The 27185-nt window shown below is 39.6% G+C and overlaps 2 protein-coding genes across 3 annotated transcripts in view; both read left to right on the top strand.

Annotated features, from left to right (window-relative positions):
• Positions 1-696: 696 nt before the first annotated feature.
• On the top strand, positions 697-2905 carry ARL14EPL (ADP ribosylation factor like GTPase 14 effector protein like). Its single transcript, XM_036403981.1, has 3 exons — positions 697-807; positions 2191-2330; positions 2683-2905. The coding sequence occupies exons 1-3, from the start codon at positions 697-699 to the stop codon at positions 2903-2905; spliced, it is 474 nt and encodes a 157-aa protein (XP_036259874.1).
• Positions 2906-13914: 11009 nt separating this feature from the next.
• Positions 13915-27185, top strand: part of COMMD10 (COMM domain containing 10) — a 108619-nt gene continuing 95348 nt past the window's right edge. The window contains exons 1-4 of one of the 2 annotated variants that reach the window (XM_036403474.2): positions 13915-13985; positions 14164-14254; positions 17044-17154; positions 18946-19101. In XM_036403474.2, the coding sequence (XP_036259367.1) occupies positions 13954-13985; positions 14164-14254; positions 17044-17154; positions 18946-19101 (390 nt within the window). In that variant the 5' untranslated portion in view covers positions 13915-13953. The remainder of the gene's footprint in view (positions 13986-14163; positions 14255-17043; positions 17155-18945; positions 19102-27185) is intronic. The other variant, XM_036403475.2, reaches the window with a different exon arrangement.

Raw genomic sequence — 27185 nt, 5'->3', positions numbered from 1 at the left:
GGGGTTAAAAGTCTGAGGCAGTGGTGCATAAAAAATTTTAATTAAGTATCCACACAAGGTTGGTAAGAGGTAGCTAATATCCATGCCGAACCTATGTTGATGACAGAGAGGTGATGGATGGCATTTGTAGGATAGACTCACAGAGCCCACAGACCTCCGTAGGCACCTTGTTAGCAGAGTGAGTGATGCCCTTTTTCCTATTAAACCTAAAACGTCCACATTCTACTTTATTTTAAAAAAGTCTTTCCCAAAGGAGTGAGATTCAAAAGCCAAGCAGCCTACGTCTATTCCGTTGGCTGGCGTCTCCGGGAAGAGCGCCGTGGATCCGCAGGGAATGTCGCGGCAGGCGCGGGGCGCGCCCGCACGGCTGGGGCGGCAGCGCCACCTGCGGGCTGGTGGGGGCACTGCGCCCTCGAGCTCTGGGCCGCTCGAACGCCTGCGGTGCTCCGCGGCTGCGCAGTGAACTTGGGGCGCCTTCGGTGATGCAGCTTTTGTACATGCTCGTGGTATTGTTTAATACAGTCTTAAAATCGAGCTTGTCACTGAGCTACATTCTGTTCTGCATTTGCTGTTGCTTAGGAATATGTAAAAGCCTTGTGTGGATATCACCTGCTTACCTTAAAGTGTTAAATTAAAAGTTGTTTATACGGTAGTATATGTTTAACAAATATGTGCTTATTTCACAAGAGTGGTCAAATGAGTGATCTCGTGGAAGAAAACTGCAAGAAAAGCTATTCTTCCCAGGAAACATCTGCAGAAAAAAATATGTCTCCTGCTGAGGACTGCTCAATAAGACACAAAAATGTGGTATGACTTCTCCAGTACTATTTTATTATCAAGATACTTAAAATTGCCTTCAGATTTTCAGTCATTACAAAAACAAAGAGCTGGAGTCAAGAGGGAAATATCAGTAACAAGAACAGTGAAATGCATCAAGTTTGTAATGCAGTGATTTAAAGGGCTAAGAGCAATGCTAAGTAGGGAAACAGAAGAGTAGTCTTAGAGGAAGGAATATCACCATACCTTATTTTTCTTTTGCAACTTAAAATTGCATTATTTCTGATCATGAATGGTGATGATGCTGAAAAATCTACCCCAGAATCCAAAGCAGACATGTCTGAATAAGGTACATGAGATTGCCCTGTATGTTTTCAGGAGAATGCAGCTGAAGATGCACAGCATCACCACCTTGGGAAAAAGTGCACTCAAGTGCATGGACATTCCTGAATCACTGTATCAGCAGATTGGGCTGAATGGCCACTGCTTTCCCCTGAGAAATAGTGAAAGTGCTCAATTGTTTGTGGAAAATCACTGTGAACTCTGATGGGAATGACACCCTCCAGGGAAGCTAAGAGATGGCAAGGCAGCTCCATTTATATAACAGGAGAAAAATATAAATTTTTATGTATTTTTGTGCCTTTACATAATGAATGATAGGTGTCAAAGCTTACAGTCATTGTCCAAAGGGAAATTGTTTGACATGATGCTTATGTTTGCAGTGACTTTAGAAGTATCTGTCAACATATGTGGACTATATGGAATGGTAATACACAAAGATAATATTTTAGTTTCCAAAAGTACTCAGCAGTTTTAACTAATTGTAAACATGAATTCCATAAAATTGGCAGAAAAATGCATCTTCCTATTTCTCAGAAAACTGTGCTCAGTTGAGCTTCTTTGTTTTTGCCTGTGTGTTGGAGTTTTTTTTCTCATACTTCTCACTTGTGCAAATATTTTCTTACTCTAGTAGTTGCTCCTTCAGACATTTTTATTGCCCTCAGATTGTTTGGACATAGATAGTTTCTAGGCATCTGAGGGAACAGTGAAAATAAGAGTGAATCCATTCAAGATGCTTATAATCATAGTACTTGTTTTTACATTTTAGATGAAGATGAAGAACAAAACACATAATTCTGCCTTTCACATGGCAACTTGCAAACTCCATGCTGCTGTACCAGAGTCATGAGTTCAGAGTCATGATTGTTCCATCCCCAGTCAGGATGCACAGTCGGTAAAAGGAATACTTGATTAATAGTCAGACAAGCAAACATTTTAAACAATCAATATGATCTTATAAATTATCAGGAATATTAATTTTAATGTCATTCAGAAGCCAGTGAGGACACTTGGCAGCTGATAAATATATTTTCCAATTGTACTAATTACAAACTTTCTGTTGTTCATTTATAGCAAAAACTCGAGAAACAATTAAAATGCTTAGCCTTTCAAAATCCAGGACCTCAGGTAGCTGACTTCAATCCTGAAACTAGACAGCAGAAAAAGAAAGCATGCATGTCACAGATGAAACAAAATTTTTTTTATGAGTCCAAGTAAGACCTCTAATTTATTACCTGATTTACTTTAAAAAATGTCTGGTAGACTGTTCACTGAACCTAAACAAAATTAATAAAAGCATTGTATTTTGCAGAATGATTTCTTGAAAGCCATGTTGGGAAAACAAGATTTTTCTGTGTGACTTTAAGGGAATTTTGATATAGTATGGCATGGATTCATTTTTTAGTACCAATGGCTGTTGCAATTAGGATATAATGCTTGTATTTCATTTTGCTGTGAGTTTGTTGAAGACTAAATACTTGTTGTACAGATGTTTTCCATGTGTTTGATTTAGTGTCTGAATGCATTGAAGCATTGTCTGAAAATAATTTTTGTTCTCTTTCACAGATTTACAAAGAAATATGACAAACATGGCAGGCTGCTCTGTAATGACATAGATTTATGTGATTGCCTGGAAATGGACTGCCTGGGTTGCTTCTATCCTTGCCCCAAATGCAACTCGAACAAATGTGGGGCAGAATGTCGCTGCAATAGGAAATGGGTTTATGATACAATTGAGACTGAAGCTGGGGATGTGATCAGTGAGCTACCATTTTTTGTCCCTGACTGATTATGTTCTGTTAGGCTTTGTGCCTGAATATTGTTCTTTTAAATTCATGTTTTATTAAAGTAAATCACCACCTGGCAGAGGTGCTTGTGCTTTTTTTATTGCTGCCTACCTAGCAAGTTTTAGCATTCCCCATCAAGTAAAAGTGTGTATTTCATTCTTCCTCATCCTTGTAAGCTTTGCTGAGGCACCTAGTCAATTCTTTCTAAATCTTGACTTTCTAAAATTGAAGGTATCTGAACTGTTATGGGAAGATAATTTTCTTACCCTGGGAAGCTGAACTGCTTTACTTGTAATGAGGGTTTTTTGCTGATTTCTCTGCTGGTTTAATTACTCAGATGTGTGACACAGCTCTTTGTTTTGTGTAGGCTTGTCCAAGAGCCTTCTCATCCTGCTGCATTCGTTCCTTGTATAGGTGAAACAGGAGGCATTTGAGATAACACTGTTCTTTGAAACTAGGTCACTACTTTCCGTGTTTGTCTGTATATTAAGTGAAGGAGAGTGGAAACAACTCTCTCTCAGCAATTCTTTCTTGCTTCTTGCTGTCCAGGTTGAAAAACCGAAACCAATATGTACAGTCTGCGCTAATTTTTTACAGCATGTGGCACGTTAAATGTCCACTGGTCATTAATTACATGGCTAAACAGAGTGGATATTTTTCCTTCTGGACAGAAAAGTGTCTTTAGTTCCTTAAGTTTCCTCTTCAGGTAAGACATGACAGATTTTAAATACAATAACTTACACCCAGTCTTCTTATGAGGTAGGTATTCTCATTCATGATAGGCATTCGCCCTCTTTTTGAGGAGTGAGGGTCCCTCTAGACCTTGAAGGCAAGAAGGCTGCAGATGGTTGCAGGTGATTTCCAGGAGCATGCTGCTAGTGGGGGAATCATTCCTTGGGCCTAGTGCTTGTTTCTTTTTGAGGAGGTTCTCCCAACTTTGAACATGGCACCACTTTTCTCCCTTACCACAGGCCATTCTCTGTTACAAAGACCATCTGCTCCAAGACAAAGATACCTTCCAAGACATGGAACTTGGGAACAGATCCCAAGAATGTCTTAACATCAAAATTTCCTTCTGATTTGCTATCTTGGAAAATTTTTTTTGTTCCTTTCAGCTATATAATGCAGGCAGCATGGGCAACAAGCTGGAGGAGCTGGAAGCCATTGTGCAGTGGGAATGCTGTGACACAGTTACCATCAATGAAACATGCTGGGACAATTTACACAACTGGAGTGCTGTGATAGATGGCTGCAAACTTTTCAAAAGGAATGGGTGAGGAAGGAGAGGTGGGAAGGTAGCCATGTAGGTTAGGAAGAGTTTTGGTTGTCTCAAGCTCAATGATTATGACAATGGGGTTGAGTGTTTCTGGGCAAGAATCAGAGGGAATGATAACAAGGCAGATATCCTGGTAGGAATCTGTTATAGACCACCAAACAGAAGGGAGGGGCAGATCAAATATTCTATAAGCAGTCTCACAATTGCTTGCTCTTCCTCTCTAGGGGAACTTCAGCTTTCCAGATGCCTACTGTCAATACAATATAGCAGAGAGGGAAAACAATCCAGGAAGTTCCTGGAGTATGTGTAAGACTATTTTCTGACACAGCAAGTCAGCAAAGAGAAGGCACCTGTTGGACCTGTTGTTTGTGAACAGAAATTAACTAGAGGGTGATATGATGGTCTGAGGCAATCTTGGGTACAGTGATTATGAAATGATAGAATTTTCAGTTCTCAGAGAAAAAAATGAAGGGGGTCAGTATAACTGCCATCTTAGATTTAGGAAGATCTGTCAAGGGGCCTGGTTGTCAAAGTCCCTTAGGAGGCCGTCCTGAATGGCAAACAAGTCCAGGTTTTTAAAGAAGAAAATCTTTAGGGTGCCGGCTATTGTCATGTGCCAAAAGACAAGCTGATGTGGAAGAAGGGTATCCTAGCTGAACAGAGAGCTTTGGCTGGAATTCTGGGTAAAAAAGAGAATATATCACCTTTGGAGGAAGGGGAAGGCAACTTAGGAGAACTAGGAGGATGTTGTGAGGTTATGCAGGGAAAAGAAATAGAAGGGACAAGGCCCAGAAATTAATCTGGCTACTGCTGCGAAAGACAACATAAATGTTTTTATGAATACACCAAACGTTTTCATAAATACATAGAGAAGTGTTGGACAGTATTCTCAAGCACATGGTATAGCTCTTGGGATGTGCAAGACTAAAAGTCCCTTCTGACTCAGCATATTCTGTGATTAGGTGACCACAAAAAAAAAGGAAGGTTAAGGAGGATCTCATTACCCTCATAGATGTGGGTAGATGCAACATGACAAAGGATGAGGAAAAGGCAGTGGTACTTAGTGCCATCTTTGCCTCTGTTTTTAAAACAAGACAGGTTGTTCTTTGGGTCCCCAGCCTCATGAACTGGAAGACAGGGATGGGGATCAGAATGAAACCTGCATATTAAAGGGGCCATGACCACTGACCCGTTATATCATACCCAAGTCCATGGGGCTGGATGGGATTCACTGAAAGTTACTGAGGGAGATGTCAGCAAAGCTCACCAAGCCGCTTTCTGTCATGTACCAGCAGTCCAGGATAACTAATGAGGTGACAGATGACAAAAGGTTGGCAAATATTATGCCAATCTACAGGAAAGGTTGGAAGGAACATTCAGGGAACCATAGGCCGGTCAGTTTGACCTCGATGCCAGAGAGGGTCATGAAGCACATGCCTTCACTTGGCATGTATGGGGCAACCAGGGGATCAGGCACAGACAGTTTAGGTTTAGGAAAGGCTGGTCCTTATTGACTAACTTGATCTTCTTTTGTGACAGGATGACCCTGCCTAATGGATAAGGAACAGACTGTGGATGTCTATCTGGACTTCGGTAAAGCCTTTGACACTGTTCCCCACAGCATTCTTCTGGAGAAACTGACTGCTCATGGCTTGGACAGGGGCAGTCTGCCCTGGTTAAAAACTGGCTGGATGGCCAGGGAGTGAAGGTGAATGGAACTACGTCCAGCTGGAGGCTAGTCAGAAGTGGTGCTCCCCATGGCTCAGTGTTGCGGCCAGTCCTGCTAAACAAGTGGTTTGAGTGTTCCCTCAGTCAGTTCAGAGATGACACTAAGTTGGATGGGAGTGCTGATTTGCTGGAGGGTAGGAAGGTTCTGCAGAGGGATCTGGATTGATAGGCCAAGGTCAGCTGGGTGAGATTCAACAAGGTGAGGTGCTGGGTCCTTGGGCCACAACAGCCTCATGCAGGAGTTGGAGAAGAGTGGCTGGAGAGCTGCGTAGAGGAAAAGGACCAGGGGGTGCTGGTCATCAGCAGCTGAACATAAGACAGTGTGTGTGCAGATGGCCAAAAGGGCCATTGGCTGGTGGTGTAGCCATGAGTACCAGGGCAGAGATTGTCCCCCTGTACCAGGCAAAGGTGGTACAGGGGGACAATGAGTGCTGTGTCCAGTTTTGAGTGCTGTGCCCAGTTTTGGGTTCCTCACTACAAGACAGACCTTGACTCTGGAGCATGTCCACATTCTGGAGTAAGTCCAGAGAAGGGCAGTGGAGTTGTTGAAGGATCTGGAGCACAAGTTGCATTAGGAAAAACTGAAGAAGCTGGGAGTGTTTATCTTGGTGAAAAGGAGGCTAAGAGGAGACCTTATGTCTCTCTACAACTCTCTAAAATGAGATTGTAGACAGGTGAGGGTTGGTCTCTTCTCCTGGGTAACAAGTAATAGGATGAAAGGAAATGGTCTCCGTTTGCGCCAGGGGACTTTTAGGTTGGATTTTAGGAAAAACTTCTTCACTGAAAGCATAGTCAGGCATTGGAATAGGCTGGCCAGGGAAGTGGTGGAATCACCATCCATGAAAGCACTCAAAAGGCATGTGGATGTGGCACTTTAAGACATGGTTTAGTGGTTGGACTCAATGATCTTAAAGATCTTTTCCAACCTAAACAATTCTGTGATTCTATAAAAACACTCACTACCAAAAAAAAAAAAACCAAACCAAAAACTATCATAGGAATGTCTCCTGTGGTGGTTAAAACACTCTGTTTGGTAATTGGATCTGGTGATGTTCTCTCATATACTTTACTGGTCCCCAAGTATCCTTTGACTTCTGCCAGGAGTCCAAATAGCTCACATAATTTCTTAAGGTAGGTGGAAATACTGCTCATAAGTCAGGAGTTAGGAATTGTTTCTTGTTCCAGATGTGCCATAGACTCATTCTAGATTTGATAGAACAAGCAGCTCTTCAAGAAGATGAAGTTGATTTAAGTTGACAGGAAGATGGCAGCCTTTGACATAACTTCAAGATCTGAAATGGACAGGTTTGAATTATCATCTATTTCTTTTTATTTTAAGGCAAAACCCTAAATAGTTTATCACATGGATTCCTGTGGTAAGGCTACATGTTACATTTTCTGAGTAATGTGATTAATGCCAGATTGGTGGAAATACCATTGTTGAATTAATTTGTGTTACTCTGTGGTTTTTAAAATGGACTGTGACCCAGTCAACTCCACACAAGCACACTTATTGCAACCTTGGAAATAGAGCACAAAACCTGAAAATAAAAGAAAGGTGAAAGCCAAGATAAAGAAATAACAGGGCAGAGGCAGTTCTGCTGTGGTTTGAAAATAACTCTACTATTGCAATGATCCTGCTAACTTTTCCCCAAATTCCAAATGAGCAATTCGGAGTGAACAAGTATAATTCTATTAGGGCAGATGTACATGGGGAAGAAAAAAACATGTTATACCTATTTTTATATGGATTGTGAAAGTTAGTGGTAGATACAAATAGCAACACAGTGCCCATATTTGACAGTTTTCTTAGGAAATTACATACCACCATACTGCATGACATTATGGTTTTAAATCCCTTGAGAGAAATGGCAGAGAACATTTTATAGTCTCTTGAGAGATTGGTTTTGCTCCAGATGACATCAGATCATCTTACACCTTATAAATCAGTCTAAACAGAATATGATCTTCCCTATGCAATAAGTTTGCTCTACAAAACTGGTTAAGGGAAAACAGATCAATGACCTCTTCCTTAAGGTCTGTGTGTCCTTCTCTCTCTTCCAATTCCTCCCCTCCCCCACAGATTATGCACTTGAAACAAGTAGTGACTCTGTAAATCATTTTCCTGTCTTTTCCTGCTCCATGTGGCTGCTTTGCTCATGGCTTCAAGTGATCCCATTGTGGCTTAAGGAAAGGGGAGAGTATAGATAGATACATATTGAACTATACCCTAAACTAAGATACCATCTCTCAATCTCTCAATTCTGTGCCTAAAAATTGATTCAGCTTGTTTAATTTGAAATTATTGTGTCTTCCACTGTATTTCCCTTGCTTACAATCATTATCTATCTGGGAGGAGATATTCACCCTCTGCTTTATTAGATGTTGTTACTACAAAGAAGCCAATCTCAGGGAAATGAACATTGTGTTCCCATATGATTTTTGCATAAGGATGCTTCTTTCCCTTCTAAGCTCCTATGTGCTTGGGCATTGTCTTATTGGAGTTGTTTTAATTCCAAAGATTACACTGTGCATCTCCTGCCTTTTATAAACTTGAAAATTCAGAAAATAAAATAAACCTATGCACAGCATCTTGTTTGCCTTCATTGCACTGAGTTAGACAACAAGCAAGGAATCCATCCACTAAGGACACTCTATTTGACAATGTGTCTATTTCTCTACATCTGAAGTTGTCACTGAGGAAAAAACCACAATAGTTGTCCTTTCATATTGTATTGGATACCTACAACTGCTTCTACAACAAAGGCCAATTAAAAGGAAGTATTAATAGAATTATTAGCATGTGGCTTAGGAGAGGCAAAGGAAGAGCCATTAAATATTATGACTTTTAAGATCTGAAAGTATGCGGAAGACCATGAACATTGGAGGCTTTATTGGGTGAGTTAAGAGATAGAAGTTTGGAATATGGAAGCCAAAAGCTGTGCAGGGGCACAAGGCTGGGCTAGCTAGCCAGCTGTAGCAGGACCACCTTTCTCTTGTCTACCTCTATTTCTCTGCTACGAGAAGGGACACACAATGTTGATTTTTCCCTTGCTTGGTATTTGCAAATCCTTCATGCAATGTTCCACAGTGAAAATTTGTATAAAATAGCACTTCTGAAAACACAGACTAGGAGTACAATAGATCATAGCACTGTAAAACAACAGGCAGAAAAAAAAAGAAAGAAAGAGAGAGAGAACAGAAAAAAGAAAGATACATTTTTGAATTCTTTTCGAGACTATTTTCATTATTCTTTTAAAGACCTCCTATAAGAGCAGGATTGAACTTTGTCTATATCCATCCCATACTCTGGTAGAATACAGATTTGACTCACTTTAGGGCAAAAAACCAAAAGAGATGAACTAAAGAAATATAGACCAATGCTTTCTGAATAAATATTCAAATATACTTAAATACATATTTGCACCAAATGCATTACAGTTGCTACAGCTCTTTTGAGTCGGCACGGCAGGATGGGGTGATGAGGGGAGAGCAGTGGATGTTGTCTACCTCAGCTGAAGCTGAGGTAGACATTGTGTCCCACAGCATCCTTGTAGTTAAGCTCAGGAAATGTGGGTTAAATGTCTGGACAGTGAGATGGATCAAGAACTAGCTGAATGTCAGAGCTCAGAGGATCATGACCAGCAGAGCAGAATCCAGGTAGAGGCCTGTAGTCAGTGGCATTCCTTAGGGATCAATACTGGGTACAGTCTTACTCAGCCTGTTTGTCCATGACCTGGATGAAGGGACCGAATGCACCCACAGCAAGTTTGGTGATGATACAAAACTGGGGGGAGTGGCTGATCCACCTGAAGGCTGTGCTAACCTTCAGTGCAACCTTGATGGGCTGGAGAGCTGGGCAGAGAGAAACCTAACAGGGTTCAAAGGGGGCAAGTGTAGAGTTCTGCACGTGGGGAGGAAGAACCCCAAGAACCCGCACAGGCTGGGGGCTGACCTGCTAGAGAGCGCACACTCTTTTTTTCTGTGTGCATACAAGTGTGCACGTGCTATACCAAATGTAGGAGAAATGCTGCTCTCCTAGATTTTTAACTGCTTAAATTGTTTAACTTAAGTTATAAGTTAAGTTAAATGCTGTTGAAGTACTAGTTTCAATTGAATTGAAGTTCTAAATGCTATTAAATTAGGTGCTGTTGGGCCTTTGGGCTGTATTCCCCTTTATCCTTCCCCTTTCTATCCTCAGTGCGCCTTGGCCATCTGGTAAGTAGTAGAGAGGGCCTATAGAATCTATTATATTAAACCTGTTTTTACTGATACTTTTGCCAGTGATTCTTTAAACAATTTTAAAACACTCATTCATGACATGGGTACAAGTGCAAACCAATAACAGATGAATGGATGTGTGAGAAATCACAACTTTTTAGAATTCTTACTTAGTATCAGAAAAGTATTAGGATAAAAAGTTATATAATAGTGCACTTGACAGCACCTTGTCAAGTTAGCTTCATTATTTATTGTTTCTAATCTCTCTTTCCTGTGTTTCTTCAGTGAGGGTCTGAACACAGAAACATACAGGGTAGAAGAAGCCTCCAAGTCAAACCTCCTGTGTCAAGCAAGTCCAGGTGGAGCAGGTTGGCCAGTTGAATTCTTAATGTTCATTCTCCTGATTATTCATTTTAAATATTCTTTTGATGCAGCAAACTGTGAAAGAAAACACCTTAAAATAGGTCCAGTTTGTAATACCCAGAATTGGCAGCACACCTGAGCAGCACATCCAATACCTGTATCAACTGTAACTTTGTGAAATAATAAGCAATTGTTTAGACTTCCAGCTGCCCTTGCTCATTTTGCCTGAACAAACTTTATAAAATTCTGCTCTCAGGGGAGATTTCCTAGAACAAAAAGATTTGTTGAGTTTTTTTCAGTGTGGAGCAAAACAGTCATTTTTCTTTTCTAGCCAAGTAAATTTCTTGCAAGAATATTGCTTTTTTTTTGTGTGTGTGTTTTATAAGAGCGCAGAAAACCAGATGAATAGTTGAATATTACTGTATTTCATCCCAGAACAATAGCTTGAAAAACGTAATGGCCATTCATAACAGTGACTGTGGGTCCACTTTCTGGTATAAGTTTGTCTCAGTTTAAGACAATTTAAAAAGTGTACAATCGGAAATTAATTACCTCCCCTTATAGTTTTAACCAGTCTATTCCCACCATAAGGAGAAATGAATATGAGTAGTTGTAAGTGAAAAAATTAACGTTTTTCTAACATGCGAAACAGCAACTGGCAAAAAATAACAGTGAATCATCCTTAGATACAAAATTGCGAAATCTCATTGGCCCGCCCGGAAAAAAGCGAAACTGAAAAATGGTGGAGTGACCGCCCCTCCAGGATGGTGGCCCCCACAGCTGGCAATGTGGTTTGAAAAACGAAGGGAAGCTGGTGGCAAACCTGTCCTGGGAAGGTAGGAGCTTACAAAGGAGTTCTGGTGGCAGACAGAAATCACGGGCATTGCTGGGTGTGACTCTGGCCCCGCAGAGTCAGGCTCTGGTTCCTTGGGTGTTGGTGCTGCTGTCTCGCTATCATCCACTGAACTCCGCTGGCATTCATGCTACTGTTCCTGAGCCACTGGTGTGTTGGGAGGGAGCAGCAGGGAAGAAACAGTCTCTCAGCACTGACGTGTGGCGACCCAACCCTGGCTGGCTCCAGCTTTGCACAGTTGACAGGTGTTGTGAAATTCACTCTGAAACGGGTTCTTATTGTAAAATGCAGCTTTTTGGATTGCTACTGTTGTTAGCCCAGAAAAACCCACCTGAAACAACATCTACCTTGAGCAAATGCCACCAGGGTAAAGAGCACTTGGCCTGGGTGCTCCAACATTTTAAAGGGATTGGCACCACCCCCACCTGCCATGCAGTTCTGCTTCTGGCTGTGGCGCTGGGCCTTAAAGTGTCAGTAACTATTTTGGGCACAGATAGATATGGAATCCAATAACATTTTGGGTTACCCAGGACAGAGTATAGTACAAACGAGTTTTAAGTCTCAGGCAGGAATTCTCTGCTTTAAAACTCCTGTTGGAATATGGCCATGTCTCTCACAGGGCTTTTTTTCTGCTAAAGTTGCTTTTTAAGGCCAAGTCTATTTAGTCAGAAATTATCTTTTCAGATGTTCTGGCTGCAATGGTGACCATATTGAAGTTGACCCTACTGACTAAATTCCCTTTAGTTAATAGAGGCAAGATTTCAGCGTATATGTTTATAAAACATTTCTTCACAGTACTCTCAAAAATTTCCAACCTTTTCCCACCTGTCTCTTCAGGTTACCATAATTGATTACCATTTATTACATTCGTGACACATATTATAAATCTTTGCAGCCACATTCTGAAGAAGTCTTCAAAAGACTTAATATTTTTAGTTGGCTTCCTAGGAAAACAAGGCTTATGCAGTTATGCTGCCTGTTCCTCGGTTTGCTCATCCCATTGTCTTTGATCCTGTTTTTCAATTTCAGCCAAACCTGATGGAAAATAAAGGTCTCACAGACATTAGATCCATTTGTAAAAAATGCCAATCACTTGTTTTTAAAATTTTAAAAGTTTAATAGTAATAAAATGGTTATAAAAATAGTAATACAATTAGAGAAATAATAATTTGGACAATTTGAATTAGGACAATATGAGACAATAGAAACCAAGAGTTATGGACATCTGGGTACCTTTTTCTGGGCAGCACAAGCCCAAAAAAGGACACCTGTTAACAAAGGCTTAACCATTAAAAGCTAAAATAACCCTAAAAAATATTCATACACCTCATACATGATGCATAAATTCCATTCAAATACAGGATTCTGTCTAGTCAGTGTCAACTTCTTCCTCATAAGCCTAACAGTGTCATCCTGGCTGTGCTAGGTGGGAAGAAGTTTGTTTCTCCTGATAATGGATCAATAAATTCCCTTTCTCTGAATGATTTAGGTGTCCTGTGACTGCTATCTCAGTGCGAGTCCTTTCTTTAGAGAAAAAATGTATCCTACATAGCATAGTTTCTATTTTTAACATTTTGTTATAACCTAAAACTATATTTACCACACTACTTAAGAGAATTAATACAGATTACTTTCTAGCACAACATCTGTAATATTCATTTTAATAGTTGCAAAAAGCCAATCATAAAATACACATTTTTCACACATTCAAGTGAAGTAGAAACACTCAATCCAATGCTTAAAAGTTAATGGTTCTGTTCATGTAGCTTGAGAACCTTGTACTCGGCCTGAAACAAGGCATGGTGTGCTCTGTGTCTTGTGCAGGGGAGTTCAATGGCGTGGGATGGGGTGGGACTTTGGGAGCATTATCTGGGCACAGGTTGTTTGGGGAAGGCAGAAACTGTAGATTCCATGGCCTCCAGAACAACTCGCTGTTGCTGTAAGGGCGGCAGCTTGCTTTGACAAGTTCATGGCCTACAAACAAGGATGGTGATGACAGGTATTTTAGGGCTGACGGTGCACTCCCCCATGGGAACAAATATCCCTGTGGTTCCTGAGAGGCAGAACAGTGAGGGCTCAGGGATGATACTCAAGGATGAGCACTGGTCCCCGCTGCCTGCTGGTGGGCAACAGGGCGGCTCGGAGCCGTCCCCGCCGGGGTTCCGCCGCAGCCCTGCGGCCGCCGCCGCTGCGGAGCCCGCGGGGAGCGCCCTCAGGGGGCGCCCGGCGAGGCTCGGCACCTTCGCCCAGGCTACCGGCGACGAAGAGAGAGGACACAGCCTCAGGCTGCGCCCGGCGTGGTTAAGGCTGGATCTAAGAAGGAATTTCTTCACGGAAATTGTAATTAAACATTAGAATGGATTGCCCGGGGAGGTGGTAGAGTCACCGTCCCTGGGGGTATTTAAGGAAAAACTGGACGTGACACTCCAGTGCTGTAGTCTGGCTGACATGGTGGTGTCCGATGATGGGCTGGAACAGGACGATCCCAGACGTCTTTCTCCACCAAATTCATTCCGTGATCCTCTGGGTCCGCGCTGCCCTCGCTGAGAGCGGCGAGGAAGCGCTTGGCCCCGCCAGGCCGCCGTAGGGGGCGGGCCCGTGCCACAGCCATGGCGGCGCCCGTCGTGCCGGAGAGCGACAGGTACCGGCGCTCCGGCGGCGCTGCTCCCGCCGGGCCCCGCTGCCCCGGCGGGCCGGGCCGAGCTGGGCCGTACGGGGCGGGGCGGGGCGGGACGGGATGGAAATGAGCAGGTACCGCCAAGATGCTGGGGCGCAGCGGGGCCAGGGCCCCTCTGACACCCCTCTCTCCCTCCTCCCAGCATCCGCAGGGCCGTGTCGCTGCTCAACGGCGTGGACCCCGGCCGGTTTCCGCGTCTCCTCTCCCGCCTTCTTCAGAAGCTGCACCTGAAGGTTGGTGGGGAGCCGGCTGGGGGTCGTGTGACGCTGGGTGGGGTGGGGCGGGGCGGGAGCGGGGGCGCGGCGGTGCTGGGAGGACGCGGGGCCGGGCCCGGCCGGAGCTTGGGAAGCGCGCCTACGGAGCCTGAACACAACCCCCGCCCCCTCCGTTCCTTCGTAAGGATTTTAGATCTTGATTCCATTCATCACTAGTTCTTCAGAACTGATTTCGGGAGGATGAAGTAAAAGCCGGTAACGAATAGCCTGAGAAGGTGAATGGCATGCGAACGAGTGATGCTTGTTGTAGCCCGCCTCCTCCAGGTGCTGCTGCCTCCGAGAGCGCTGTCAGAGGACCCGCGAGTTGCTTGGCCTTTTGCAGAAACTCGTCCTCTGCCCTCACGAATGTTGTCCAAAAAAAAAATCGGATGTGTTACCTGGTTTGCAAAAAGCCAGTAATTACACACTCGAGCGAGACATTGATTATTTATTTCAGAATTGTGCAGGTTCGATTTTCAGTGGCATTCCCCAAGGCAAGCACCCCAAGCATCAAAACTTTTTACCGTTTATGCATCTTAGCAAACAGAGGCTTTAGTTTTCATTGGCAATAAGTTACATAGTTCTTTTTAGTTAATATTCTGTCTTCTACTGGTTAATGATTCTCTCGCTTCCCATGCTAATTAGTCTGCCTACTCTTTCTTTTTTTTCTTTTGAGTCAGTGGGCTTCTTGGGTTTGTGGTCTGTGAGCCGGTGGTTGCAGATTCCTCTGCAGGAATTACCTTTCACCCAGTCAGAGCTAATTTCAGCACAATTGCTGAATTGGCTTTATCAGTTTCTCCCTTATCTTGGGAGTTCTGCCGAATGTCCTTGAGGCCCATAAATTCTGCATTATTTGTGTTCACTGTTGGTGGTACATCCTTCTTCCCAGGTTTTGTTACCCTTCCCCTAGGTCTGAGGTCACTGATGCATGTCAGGCCTTAAACTTTAACAAGGCAACTCTTCCATCAAGTGTTTTGTCTTTCTAAATCTTGCACATCACTCAGAGCTTGTTCGCTGCTGCTCTGTGTTTCATGGGTTAATTAATCTTTCTTCTTGATTAGGCTTGAAAGTATGCAAAGATTAACCACCAAAGAACATCCTTTCTTAAGAAAATGTTACATGTTCTGTGTTTTACAACACAAAGGAAACACTAAATAGATGTTTTGTGTATTTTTCTGAATTTGTGGATGTCCATCAACTGAAAACACCTCTGGAATTGAGGATAAAAATTAAATCCAGAGCTTTTAGTCTTTGCATAAGACAATTATTGATTGCAGAATCAAAAGAAATAAATAAAAAAAGAGAAAGCAAATCACTAGTCAGTTTTTCACAGTGCTCAAATGTCAAATGCAGGCTAACTCTAAACTTTGTACTAAATATTGCTGGGGAGACTGAAAAATGAATCTTACACCAGAAATTATTTTGTTAGTTTCATTGTCTTACGGTGTCAGATTTTGTTTATTCTGTTGCTTTGTGTTTAGAAAAAGTATAAAAAGAAACACAGAATTTGTTTTCTATACACTTATGCATATAGGCTAAATGGTAAAATATTACAGGAGCAGCATGGAAAAAATGCAAATATATTAAGGATTGTAAGTGTGGGACTGTAAGGATTCATTTGATTCAGTTGCTGGTTTGTTTGTTTGGTTTTTTTTTCTATTAACATCACTAGCTTGGATGCCACTGTTATTGCAGAGAGTTTTCTCTGTTTTGCATGGATATTAACTGCTAGGTAACAGGAATGCATCACCAGCTTTTTGTTTGTTTGGTTTATTCTTTTTCACTACTCCATAGCATTTTAGTAGCTCTTCACAGTTTTAATTGGCATTTACATGAGCTGAAGTGGTTATTGTAATTCAGCCCACTCAATCTCATGAATAGTTTTACTTTCTAAAGTACCTAAGTAACTAGTTAAATTGCTGGAAGCTTGAAATGAACTTCATTGCCTTAGCAAAGCAGACACTGGGAACTCTGTGTTTCCTTTTAACAACTAATGATTCAAATAATGTTTCCACTTTGATACTCTTGTTATAAACGTTGTGATCATTGAAAGTTTTGTGTAATTGCCTCATTTTTTTATTTGGACAGCTAAATTGTTTTGCTTGTCTAGCTTTGCAATTTCGGATTGCTAAGTGGTCTAAATGTGGTGTTTGTTAGTAATTGGATTTTAAAAGAAGGCAATATCTGGATTTTAAATTACTATTTAATTTGCTGTAGTATAGTAAATACAACTGCTGTATTTTAAAAGTACAGCAGATTCTCAATTGTCTTCAGTAACTCAGTAGGCTATAGATTCAAATTTGACTTTCAAAATAAATATGCATTAGGCCTTTATTTCCTTTGCAGCAGCATGGGTGATTTTTAGAAGGGTATCCAGAATGGAAGACACATACATAACTAACTTAACTATAGTTTTGCCTTCTGTTTTCTGGGGTGTGATTTAACTAACGCAGTTTGTATTTGCCTTATTTTTGTTTATAAAAGTTTGTTGGAGATGATCTGATAATTGAAAGAATAATATTTCCATAGTGTCTATGAGGTACAAAGAGAAAGCTTTTTCTTCTGATGTATGTCAGATAATCCTGTGGTACTGTGTGGGCTTTTAGTTTTTATTTTCAGTGAGAGGAATTGTACCTGCTTTGTGATTTCTGTTTAGAAACAACTGCATAGCCACTGTGTTCATAAAGATGAGGAGAAAGTTTTTATTTTGATAACTGTATTATTTGTCCTTAAATGAAATGTCAGGACTAACCATTTTTGTGCTTCAGGCTGAAAGTACCTTCAGTGAAGAGGAGGAAGAAAAACTTCAAATAGCTTTTTCATTGGAAAAACAGGATCTTCATCTGGTTCTTGAAACTATATCATTCATTTTGGAGCAGGTATTTTGTTTTCACTATTAGGCATTAATAAATGTATTTTTTTTATCCAGCTATAGATTTCAAAAATAGGATAATGAAGTTAAAAAGGAATTAGTGAAAATATATCTGTAGTATATTTTGTATGTTTTGGGGTTATGATTTAACTGCTTTTTGTTTCAGGCCTTTCTGATTTGGATGGGACTAGGTGCCTTTGTGCAGTGGTTTTTCAGCTAATGTAAATATAAATAATATTAGTGAGGTCTGCAATACTCCAAGGGAACTCTTGAAAATTATGAGATTAGTATTCTCTCTTATTCATCGTATCAAGCCAGCCATGCATTTTTTAAGTTCTTGTGAGGAAAATTTTAGATAACATTACTGAGCACAGCTTAACTTACGTTAGGAGTCAGTTATGGAAAATTTTCATGCACAGAAGCAGGCTGTACTGAGGTGGACAGGCACAACTAATGTAGCTCAAGAATTTGGAGGAGTGGATGACTGCATGGTGCAGCCCGGTGCAGTAACCTTGTAAACAGAGAAGGTTTTCTGATTCTGTGGTCTACCTCTACTAAAGCTGGGAAGCTGTTGTATTACCCAGTAAATATGGTAACTGTTTTAAAAATTATGTTTTTTATATAAACATATAAAAATGTTTAATGTATATAAACAGTTATATAAAAATAACTGTTTTAAAAATGCTGTTATCTACCCATTTAATGTAAATATAGAAAGTGGAGTCTTGTACAGAGGGTGTGCATAATGATGGTCTTTTGGTGGGTTTAAACCCGTTCCTTTCTTACACATGTCAATTTATGATCAGTTTACTTAATTAACACATTCCACTGTATTAGAAATAAAACAAACAGTTCTCCTCATGACTCCCATCCACCAAAAATCAAAATAAAACCTGAGGTCACCTCCAGACTGGAATTTTTTTATTTTCATCTCAGCAAAACAGCAGAATTACCTTGTCCTGATTTCCTCAGACTGCTTAATTTATATTATAATTACTGAAGATGAGCAGAAAAAGCAGTTAATTCTCTTCATGATTCTTATGCATTAAAAAAAAAAAGAGGGAAGAATATTAATATCTTCCCAAAAAAGAGTCCAAGATGGACTACATGTTGGATGAGAATTCTTTGTTTTCCTGCTGATAGCTGTGCTTCTTGGAGCAGCTGCTTGTTCTGTCAGATAATAACTGTTTTAACAGCACTTTGGTCTGTGGAGGTATTATAGATAAAAAGACTGCTATACAGTTTTTGCCATGTATGTTGCTTCTTTTTTTAATCTGACTTGGTGGTGACACAATCCTGTTTTGAAAGTGAAGAACCATTCCCAAAAAAATGGACCCTAGTAGGGAGGTAATATCTAACCCATTCAGTTTAGGCAAACTTCTTGGTTTTTCAGAATATTGCCTTGTAGTTTAATTTTGCTTGAATAGTGTGAATTTGGAAAAGTTCTCCTTTCTTGATGGTCACAATTGGCTTCAAAGCCCATCTGTTTTTCATTGATAGCTGCTTTGTGATTATGTACAGTGGAAATCTGTACATATACTCAGATCTTACTTGTGTCTACATTTTTTTTTGTAGTGTGTCTATCTTGAGAAGAATAATTTGTTACACTGCATTTTGAGATAGTTACAGTTTTCCATCTACCAAGTAAGAGGGTTAAGATGAAAAGGATGCAGATAGTTCCCCTAGCGGAGTTGCTAGTAAAAATCTTGAGTGAACACGGTGGCCATTTGTGCTAGAATGTATCTGCTACGACCTGTAGAACAGCACCTGGCAACAGCAGTTATTTTTCCTTTAACAGGCAGTCTACCACAATTTGAAGCCTGCTTCACTGCAACAGCAGCTACAAAGCATTCACCTGGATCAAGATAAAGCCGAAGCATTTGCTAGTGCATGGGCAGCTGCAGGTCAAGAGACGATTGAAAAGTTCAGGCAGAGGATTTTGACCCCTCAGAAGGTAATGTGCGTGGCTTTTCTTCTGAGAGAGACTAAAGTTGTATTAGTTCAGTTTAAAGCAAAGAGTTTTAAACTAAGGTGCAAAGTTTGTGACAAGCCAGGTCACTTACAGGTACTAGATAAATTTGATTGAGACAGTTAAATTCTGTTGTCTTAAGGAGATGTTGCATGTTAGCTGAGCTGCTGTAACTGCTGGAACCCAGCTATATATGCAGTATTAGAAACCTGCATGCTGTTTGTGAGCAGACCTTACAACATGCCCAGGGGACAGTGTGTTCGTGAGCATTTGTGGTGATTGAGCTCATCAGGTTGGTCATTCTCTGAGCTTGTATCTGAGCTCCTGCCATCTTTAATTTTGTAAGCTGGTTGTGTAGTGAATTTTGCAAGATACTTATTATAATTTTGTGGTGTTTTTTTATTTAGTAGGAGAATATTTTGCCCAGTATTTCTCAAGGTACAGAAAAGTAATATAATTAAAAAGCTCTCTTGTGGCTTGCTCTCATATGTGAGGTGCCCTTCCCTGCCCTTCCTATCCTTTCATCATCTTGGTGGCCTTTGCTGTACTCTTTACAGTACCTATATGACTCTTATACTGTGGAGCCCAGCACTGATTATGCTACTCCACGTGAGGCCTCACCATTGTTGCATACAGGGGAAGGATCATTTTCCTCAGCCTGTGGGCAGTACTTCTCCTGGAGTAGCCCAGGATGGCTCACGATTGACTTGGTGTCCACCAGGAGGCTCAGGTTCTTTTTCACAAGGCTTTCTTCCAGCTGGACATCATCCAGCTTGTACTGGTGCTTGTCCCCTCCAGTGCAGGACATTTCACTTCCTCTTGTTGAACGTCATGAGGTTCCTGTCAAACCATATGTCCAGCCTGCCCAAGTCCCTTTGGATAGCAACACAACCCTTTGGTGTACCAACCACTCCTCTCAGCTCTTCTCAGACCTCACCTGGAATACTACATGAGGGGCTGGCTGAGGGGCCCCCAGCACAAGACAAACTCAGATCTGTTGAAATGGGTCCATAGGGCCATTGAAGTGATTCAAGGGCAAGAAGACCTTTGCTGTGAAGGCAGACTGAGACAGTTGTCCAGCCTGCAGAAGAGAAGGCTCCAGAGAAACATTCTTGTAGCTATTCAGTACTTAAAGGGGGCTTACAAGAAAGATGGAGAGAGACGTTTGACCAGGGCTTGTAGTGGCAGAACAAGGGGCAATGGTTTTAAATTGAACGATTATGGATTTAGACTGGATTTAAGGAAGAAATTCTTGATGAGGGTGATGAGACACTGGAACAGGTTGCCCAGAGAGATTGTGGATGCCCTGTCATTGCAGTGTTCAGAAGATTGGATGGGGCATTGATCAACATGATCTAGTGATCAACATGTTCCCAGCCCATGGCGGAGAAGTTGGACTAGATGATTTTCAGAGGTCTGTTCCAATCCAAACCATTCTATGAGTTTATGAATGCTAGTGGTTGGTTGGTTTTTCTTTCCTCTTTCATGTTCTTTTAAAAATACATACCAGCTTTTTGGTTATCATTACATATTTGGTACGGACTATTGCTGACCTGTTTAGGTGGCGTGCAGCACTACATATGAATTCAGAATTTAGTTCACATGTGATTCTTTTGTACTTTTGCTTACCATCTGCTTCCTCCACATTAGTAACTCTGAATTTTCTTTATTTGAAGCTTTAGTGGGTGTGTAAAAGGGTTTGCTTGTGTGGATCCAAGTGCAGAATCAGGGTCATGGTTAACATTACTGAAGTCTCGATAACTCTCTTCCAACACATTGTCACAGTGTCCCTGAACACATTCACAGGACAGAGTTTGTGAAATAACTAAGATCTGTTTGGAATTTTTTATTGTGTTTTACTAAAATCTGTGTGGCAAAATAATTCTAAGTCTTACCTGACACTTGGTACTTAGAGGTTGTCTGTTTCAGTAGTATTGAAACGCTGACAGTACAGTATTTTCTGTCATGTACACAAGAAGGACTGGGCTGTAATCCATTTCTGTTTCAAAACAATAAAAAATGGCAGACAGTTTAATTTTTTTTTTTTTATTAGGGGTATGGTTTACATATTAAGAGAACATTGGAACCTGTGTGATTCATTAGCTTATGGTCAAAAACTAGTGGATAACTGAGTGTCCAAGTTTGTTGTTTCATAATAGAGCAAAAAATTTGACTTCTGACATTTTTGAGAGTAGGCCAGTGCATCTTTTGTAGAAGTGTTGTAGAAGTGTTCAGGTTTGGACTCAAAACCACTAGTTATTATGAGAAATAATTTCATACTTTTTCTTTATTGATGTGCTATTTCTTATTGATGTGCTATTTCTCTTAAATCAGATTGTTTTCTTGCCTGCAAACTACAAGTTGTTAAAAAGTAGTATTCTGAGTTCTAGGTCTGTTAGTTCTGAGCAAGAGGTGTAGGTGGTGATGTGCTGGTTGATACCTTCTTTACGATGACAAATCAAATTGTATTTATTAGAGCAGCAGAACAAGTATTTCCTAGAATATTGATTAGGTGAAGTTTTCTGTGGCATATTAAACACTATTTCTAATAGTTTGAGAAAAAAACATTCTTTTTGAGCAGAGGTTTTTGAAATTTTTTGTGCAGACTGTTTAGTAGATAGGGATGTTATTGACTTGAGGAATTAAAAAAACTGTGGAGTTAAAATAAAGCTGTACTGTTTAATACTGCTTCTCACTTCATCTTTTCATTTTTCTTTGCTGAATTATTGGCAATCTTCAACTGCACAAAATTATTAATTATGTATATTCTGCTGTTGTGTTAATTGGTTCTTTGGTCCTTACTCATATGGCAGTGCCTTTATTATATGATTTCTGCTGATGATAATACAATCCTAGTCAATTAAAATCATGGTATTTGTATCATGTTTTTCTTTGAATGCATTCTTAATCTGGCCTTTAAAATGATAGGCTGGTAATAATAGTTTGATATTAATCTGATCCACTTTATAAGTCTTTTCTTGGTAATGTACAAGTTTACAAATGAGGGCACACTGATCAGATGAAAATGTGTTTTTTTCCTCCCTGCAAAGAAGAGCTGGATTTTTGATGGGGTTTATGATGAATTCTCATGGCAGTTTTACATCAGTTTTGTTGCTTTTCTCCACTTCTTCTCCCCCTAATATTCTGTTCTCTGTATGTGTTTTGGTATTCTGTGAAAATCTTTGTTTTAAAGGCAGATCAAGCTGAGTGCTTCATATCTTTCTAGTTTTGGAAAACTATTCAGGGTATTGTTAAAGTATCTATAAAGAAAAAGATAAAAGTCCTATGTTGCCAAGCAAGAGGAGTTTTTTATAGCCTTCAGACAGCATTGCTTAATATAATGATGCGTGGGAATGCAACTAGTGAAATTATGTACCTAAAATTCTTGACAGAGCTGTCAGTTCTGTATCTTGAGTGCCTATTTGAAGCCATATGGGGAAAACTCTGAAAGAAATTTTCTCAGAAACTGGCCTTCTTGCTAATGGGTGTATATGTAATGCTAATGTGCTAAATTCCCTCTGCTAAATGCTGGCACATCTACAGAAATACTCTGAAACACATGCATACTGTGGTTATGCCAAAAAAAAAAGAAGAGAATTGGTGTGCTCTGTGTGTGTATGTCGTGGCCGAAATTCTTTTTCTGATACCAGAAGAATGCAAAATAAGGAGAAATACAGCTCAAACGATAAGAAATAATTTTACAGTTTCTTGTTGGTATCTGATTAACTAATTGTTCTTGCAGTGACAAACTGAGGTCACAAAAACAGTGTTGTACCTACGGGTGTTGTCACAGTGAATTGTGAACCAGCTTGCATTATGTGATGCCAATGCACTTGCAAAGAGACTGCAAATGATGAAATACAAAGTAAAACCACAATTTTATACCTAATGAGATTATTTTAATCACCGGCTACAGCACAAGTGAGTCTTAGTGTTTCACTCACTCAGCTTTGTTAGTAGGAATTTTAATTGTTTACAGTTTTTTGATACTACTTCTTAAGGTTTTTTTAATGAGTTGCTTCCAATCCTTGCCCTCTTCTGCCAAGAAAGTGTAAATTAAGAAGGTTGGAAGAATGTACGTTTTGAGAATGTTTAGGAAGATCTGTAAGTTTTGTTCTGTTCTTACATGAAAAATAGCATTTTAAGAGGTTATAAAATGAGTACTGTCCTTGTCTTGTGGAACTTCCTGTGTAATACAAATCATAATTTTTCCTCAATATATAAAAGAGCTTTTGGGACAGGAGTCTGGTTGTGATTTCAAAGCTTGAAATGACAGGTAACTTCTGAAGGTTTTTTAATGGTTACTAAAAATGTTTGCCTTATCTCTAATTAAAAACTGTCCAACTTAATCTTTCATCCATTGGATCTTGTTATATTTTCTGCTGGGTAAAAACACCAGTCAGCCATGACTTAATAGAAATGGTCATAGACTGGTGTACATTTTTACTGCAACTGTGCCCACAAATTTGCCATAGACGGAACACAGCAGCACGTTTACCTTTTACACTAAATGCTACGGTTTTTGAAATTGGAATGCTGTTTCTAATGTTTGTCATAGAGTCTCTTTCTGTTTGCTTTCAAGCTAGCTGTTTATCAGTAAAAATCAGTGAAAGATGAAAACTTGCAGTAACTTCAAGTAGGGGAAAGTCTTTTAAAGTTGTTGCAGCTTAGCACTAGTTTTACTCTACCAATGTCATGTCATATTATTTCTCTTATATCCTTCCTTTTGAAGGATACTGGTTCTTTTTTGGAATGTGTCTTTTTTCAGATTTCCTAGGTTAAAGAGGTGAGGGAGATTGAGATAAATATTGAACAAAGAAGTCTGAAAATGCCACTTTTCTTCGTATACATGCTAAGTAATATTTGCTGAAGAAAAAAATAATTTATCCTTGAAGACAAAAACGCGAAATCAGAAGAAAGAAATCTCCAGTTAGTCTCGGATAAGTAATCTAGCTAAACTTAAATATTTGCTAATAAGGTGAATTTAGGTGCATAATTTGTGCATATTTTATTTTTAGAGTTAAATCCTAGTCTCTTCTATTTTTAATATGCTCTTAATGTCTTCTCTGAGAGGTAAGTGAGGTACTGGCTCTTTGTTCTGCTCCTGTTGCTTTTTCTAACATTAATTACAAGCTGAAATTGAGAGTTTACAGAGCTAAAAAGCTTACTGCTCTTCATTTTAATTTTTTTTTTGCTGCCTTCTTAAGTTACTGATGTTCTTTGGCAAAGTTATGCTGAGGGGTTCAAGAGTTGCACGGCAAACATTATGTGTTTGTTCACATTAGTGACAATTCTTCACATTCAGTGCCTCTATCTCACTTGCTTGGTTTAATCACTTGACAGTCTTTGACCTAAATTGTGTTCAGTCTCTTGATCATAACACTGCCTTCCTTTGAGGCCAAGATACTTTTCTTCCCCCCTGGGAACTGTGCTCCATTTGATCAATATTTACATGATTCTGTAAATTCACTCTCTATCTGCCTAGCCCAATCCAACTCTTTCCTTGCCTTTATACTACAGGTACTTTAATTTCTAGTTATTCTTGTCTACTGGTGAAAAGTATAGTTCCTCCTTTTTTTTTTTTTGTTGTTTGCTTGTTTGCTCATGGTCTCACAACATTGACAAGATTAGGGCAGAATCTGGTTTAACATTGCATGCAGGTATTGTGTCTAGGTAGATAGGATCCATCCAGTGATTCTTACTTCCTTTTGCCTTCATGACTGAAAAACATTGCAAGAATATCATTAAAGTTTCAAAGTCCAGTCTTAAAAATGTAGTATGAGTCACTGTAGTTTACTATGCCACTTCGGCTTAACCTGGCTGTGCATATGTGTTATGACTGACTGTAACTACAGACTTGTAGTTCATAAAAAGCTTCAACCTATTGTAGTGAATCTGTTATGTGGCTGAGTAGTTGTACCCATGGTTTTGTTGACAGATACATACCATTTTTATGGGGACTGCTCTTGTGTTTATTTTGAAGATTTGTGTAATACTGTCAGCTGAAGATGCTAGTCACTCATTTTGTAATTCATATATACAGGTAAAATATGAATGTTACAAATTTTAAACCTGCCATGAAAGAGAAACTTATCACTGAAACTACAAAATGCCTCAGTAACCTATTTATGCAATGGGGATGCTGAATTTTATTGAGGTTGAATATGTTTGTCCAGTAGAGGGACAGTTTTTTAACTACTGTATACTTTATTTTCTATTAAAAAATAGAAGTCTTTTTCTATGGCTGTTAAAAATGTGGTAAAGGACTGCAGTCAGAAATTTCATGCAACCATATGAAAATCCGGCTGTTTTCACTGTAGAATTGGCACCTGTGGAGCAATTGTTACAGAGAGACCTGCTGAAAAGAAGGTGCAGCATCCAGAACTTCTTCAAAGATATTCATGCCATCTGAGTTCAACTGATGTCAGTAGCAACAATGGAGAATAGAAATCAGTGTGTTTGTGCAGTTATCTCCCACACTCACAATGCTCCAGGTTTCCCATCAGGAGAAAATTGGTGTTTGATATGGGAGTTATCTTTAAGGAAACACTTTCTTCCTGATTACAGATTATTTCTGTGATGAAGACCCTACCTGTGGTGTCTGGCAAATTTTGCCTGTCAATCATTGCCTTCTCTTAAAAATTTGCCCCTTTTTTCTGTTTTAATATTCATTTGTTATATTGAGTACACTTTTGGCTACATCCTGCTGCTGTCTCCTCTGCAGTAATATTCTTTTCTTGAGATGGAGAGAGTTTTTGAAGGAGTTAATAGTCAGGCATGTTTTGTCACCCTTAAATCATTCCTAAATTATTTCTATCACCACAGAAGGCAAAATTGATATTTTCATGTCTTATTTTGATTTTTGATTCTGGAGTGCTGTTTGCTGATGAAAAGTGGAATTTGCACCTCCAGCTGCAAATTTTAGAGAGAAGAATTAATGGTTTCCTCTGGTTGTAGGCTGGTGTGATTAGACAGGTATGAAGTTAGAGTAATGCGTTGTGGACCAATTTTTTTTTAAATATATAATAAACATTTTGTCCTCTCCCATCATACAAAACTGATACTTAATATATTAAAACTATACATACATGTTGCAATAATTTATTTAAGTGAAAATTACTCATTTATTTAACTATTACTTAGTGTATTTTGTCTAGTTGATTATTGAAAGATGAGGGGAAGAGATCCTCAAGCTTTAAACATGAGTATTTTGATTTTAGTTTTTTAAAATTAATTGAGGAATATTTTGTCTTCATTGTAGGAACTAAGCATGGCAGTTACTCTTTCAAGAATTAAACTGAGTGAAAGGATGGCCATACTAATTTTCTTCTAGGTTATTTGCTTAGAACAACCAAAAAAATATAAGTGAAAGAACTGCATTAGAAAATTTCTTATGTTGTGGAGTATTTATTTCCTCAAAATATTTTGTTGAGTGGAAAACATTTTAAAGTGTTTTGTTGTCAGTGTGATACATACTACTGTAATAATATGAGAAAAAGATTTTCTGAAGATGTCTTTCATATCCCATTGTTTCTTCACTGTTCATAATAGTTCCAATTAGAATTGTATCGTTGGCTTAAATTTCATAATACCTCTTCCAATTATTCTAGGAAATGTTTCATTTTTCAAGTTGGACTATTCCTCTGAAGTTAGGGGGAAAAATAACTGAAGTGAATGAGTTGATATCTGAGATAAAATTATGAAATTCTGATTTCATTTGTTAAAATAAGATGTAATTTCTCTCCTATTGTAATTGTTTTTGGGACATTATAGTCCCTTGCTAAGGTACATATGGCAGAGACATTGAGTTGTTCATTTTCCCCATTACTGCAAGCAGCAAAATTATGTAGTGCACTTTTTCAGTTTGTCAGGTTTCATTTTTAAGGTATAGTTTTTGCTCACACTGGGGCTATTCAAGGATAGTTCCTTTTTTCTTCTGCTGTGAGAAATCTACTTCCTCAAGAATAGGCTGAAGGTTGGATTTTCATCCCCCTTTCATGCAGTCTTTGACACTGTTAGTTACTCATTCTTAACACTAAAATAGGCGTTTAGACTTTGCAATCTTAATA

This window comes from Molothrus ater, chromosome Z (assembly GCF_012460135.2).
Source record: "Molothrus ater isolate BHLD 08-10-18 breed brown headed cowbird chromosome Z, BPBGC_Mater_1.1, whole genome shotgun sequence".
NCBI classification, from domain to species: domain Eukaryota; kingdom Metazoa; phylum Chordata; class Aves; order Passeriformes; family Icteridae; genus Molothrus; species Molothrus ater.
The sequence above is the reverse complement of the archived record's forward strand: the minus strand, read 5'-3'. Positions and strand labels throughout refer to the sequence as shown.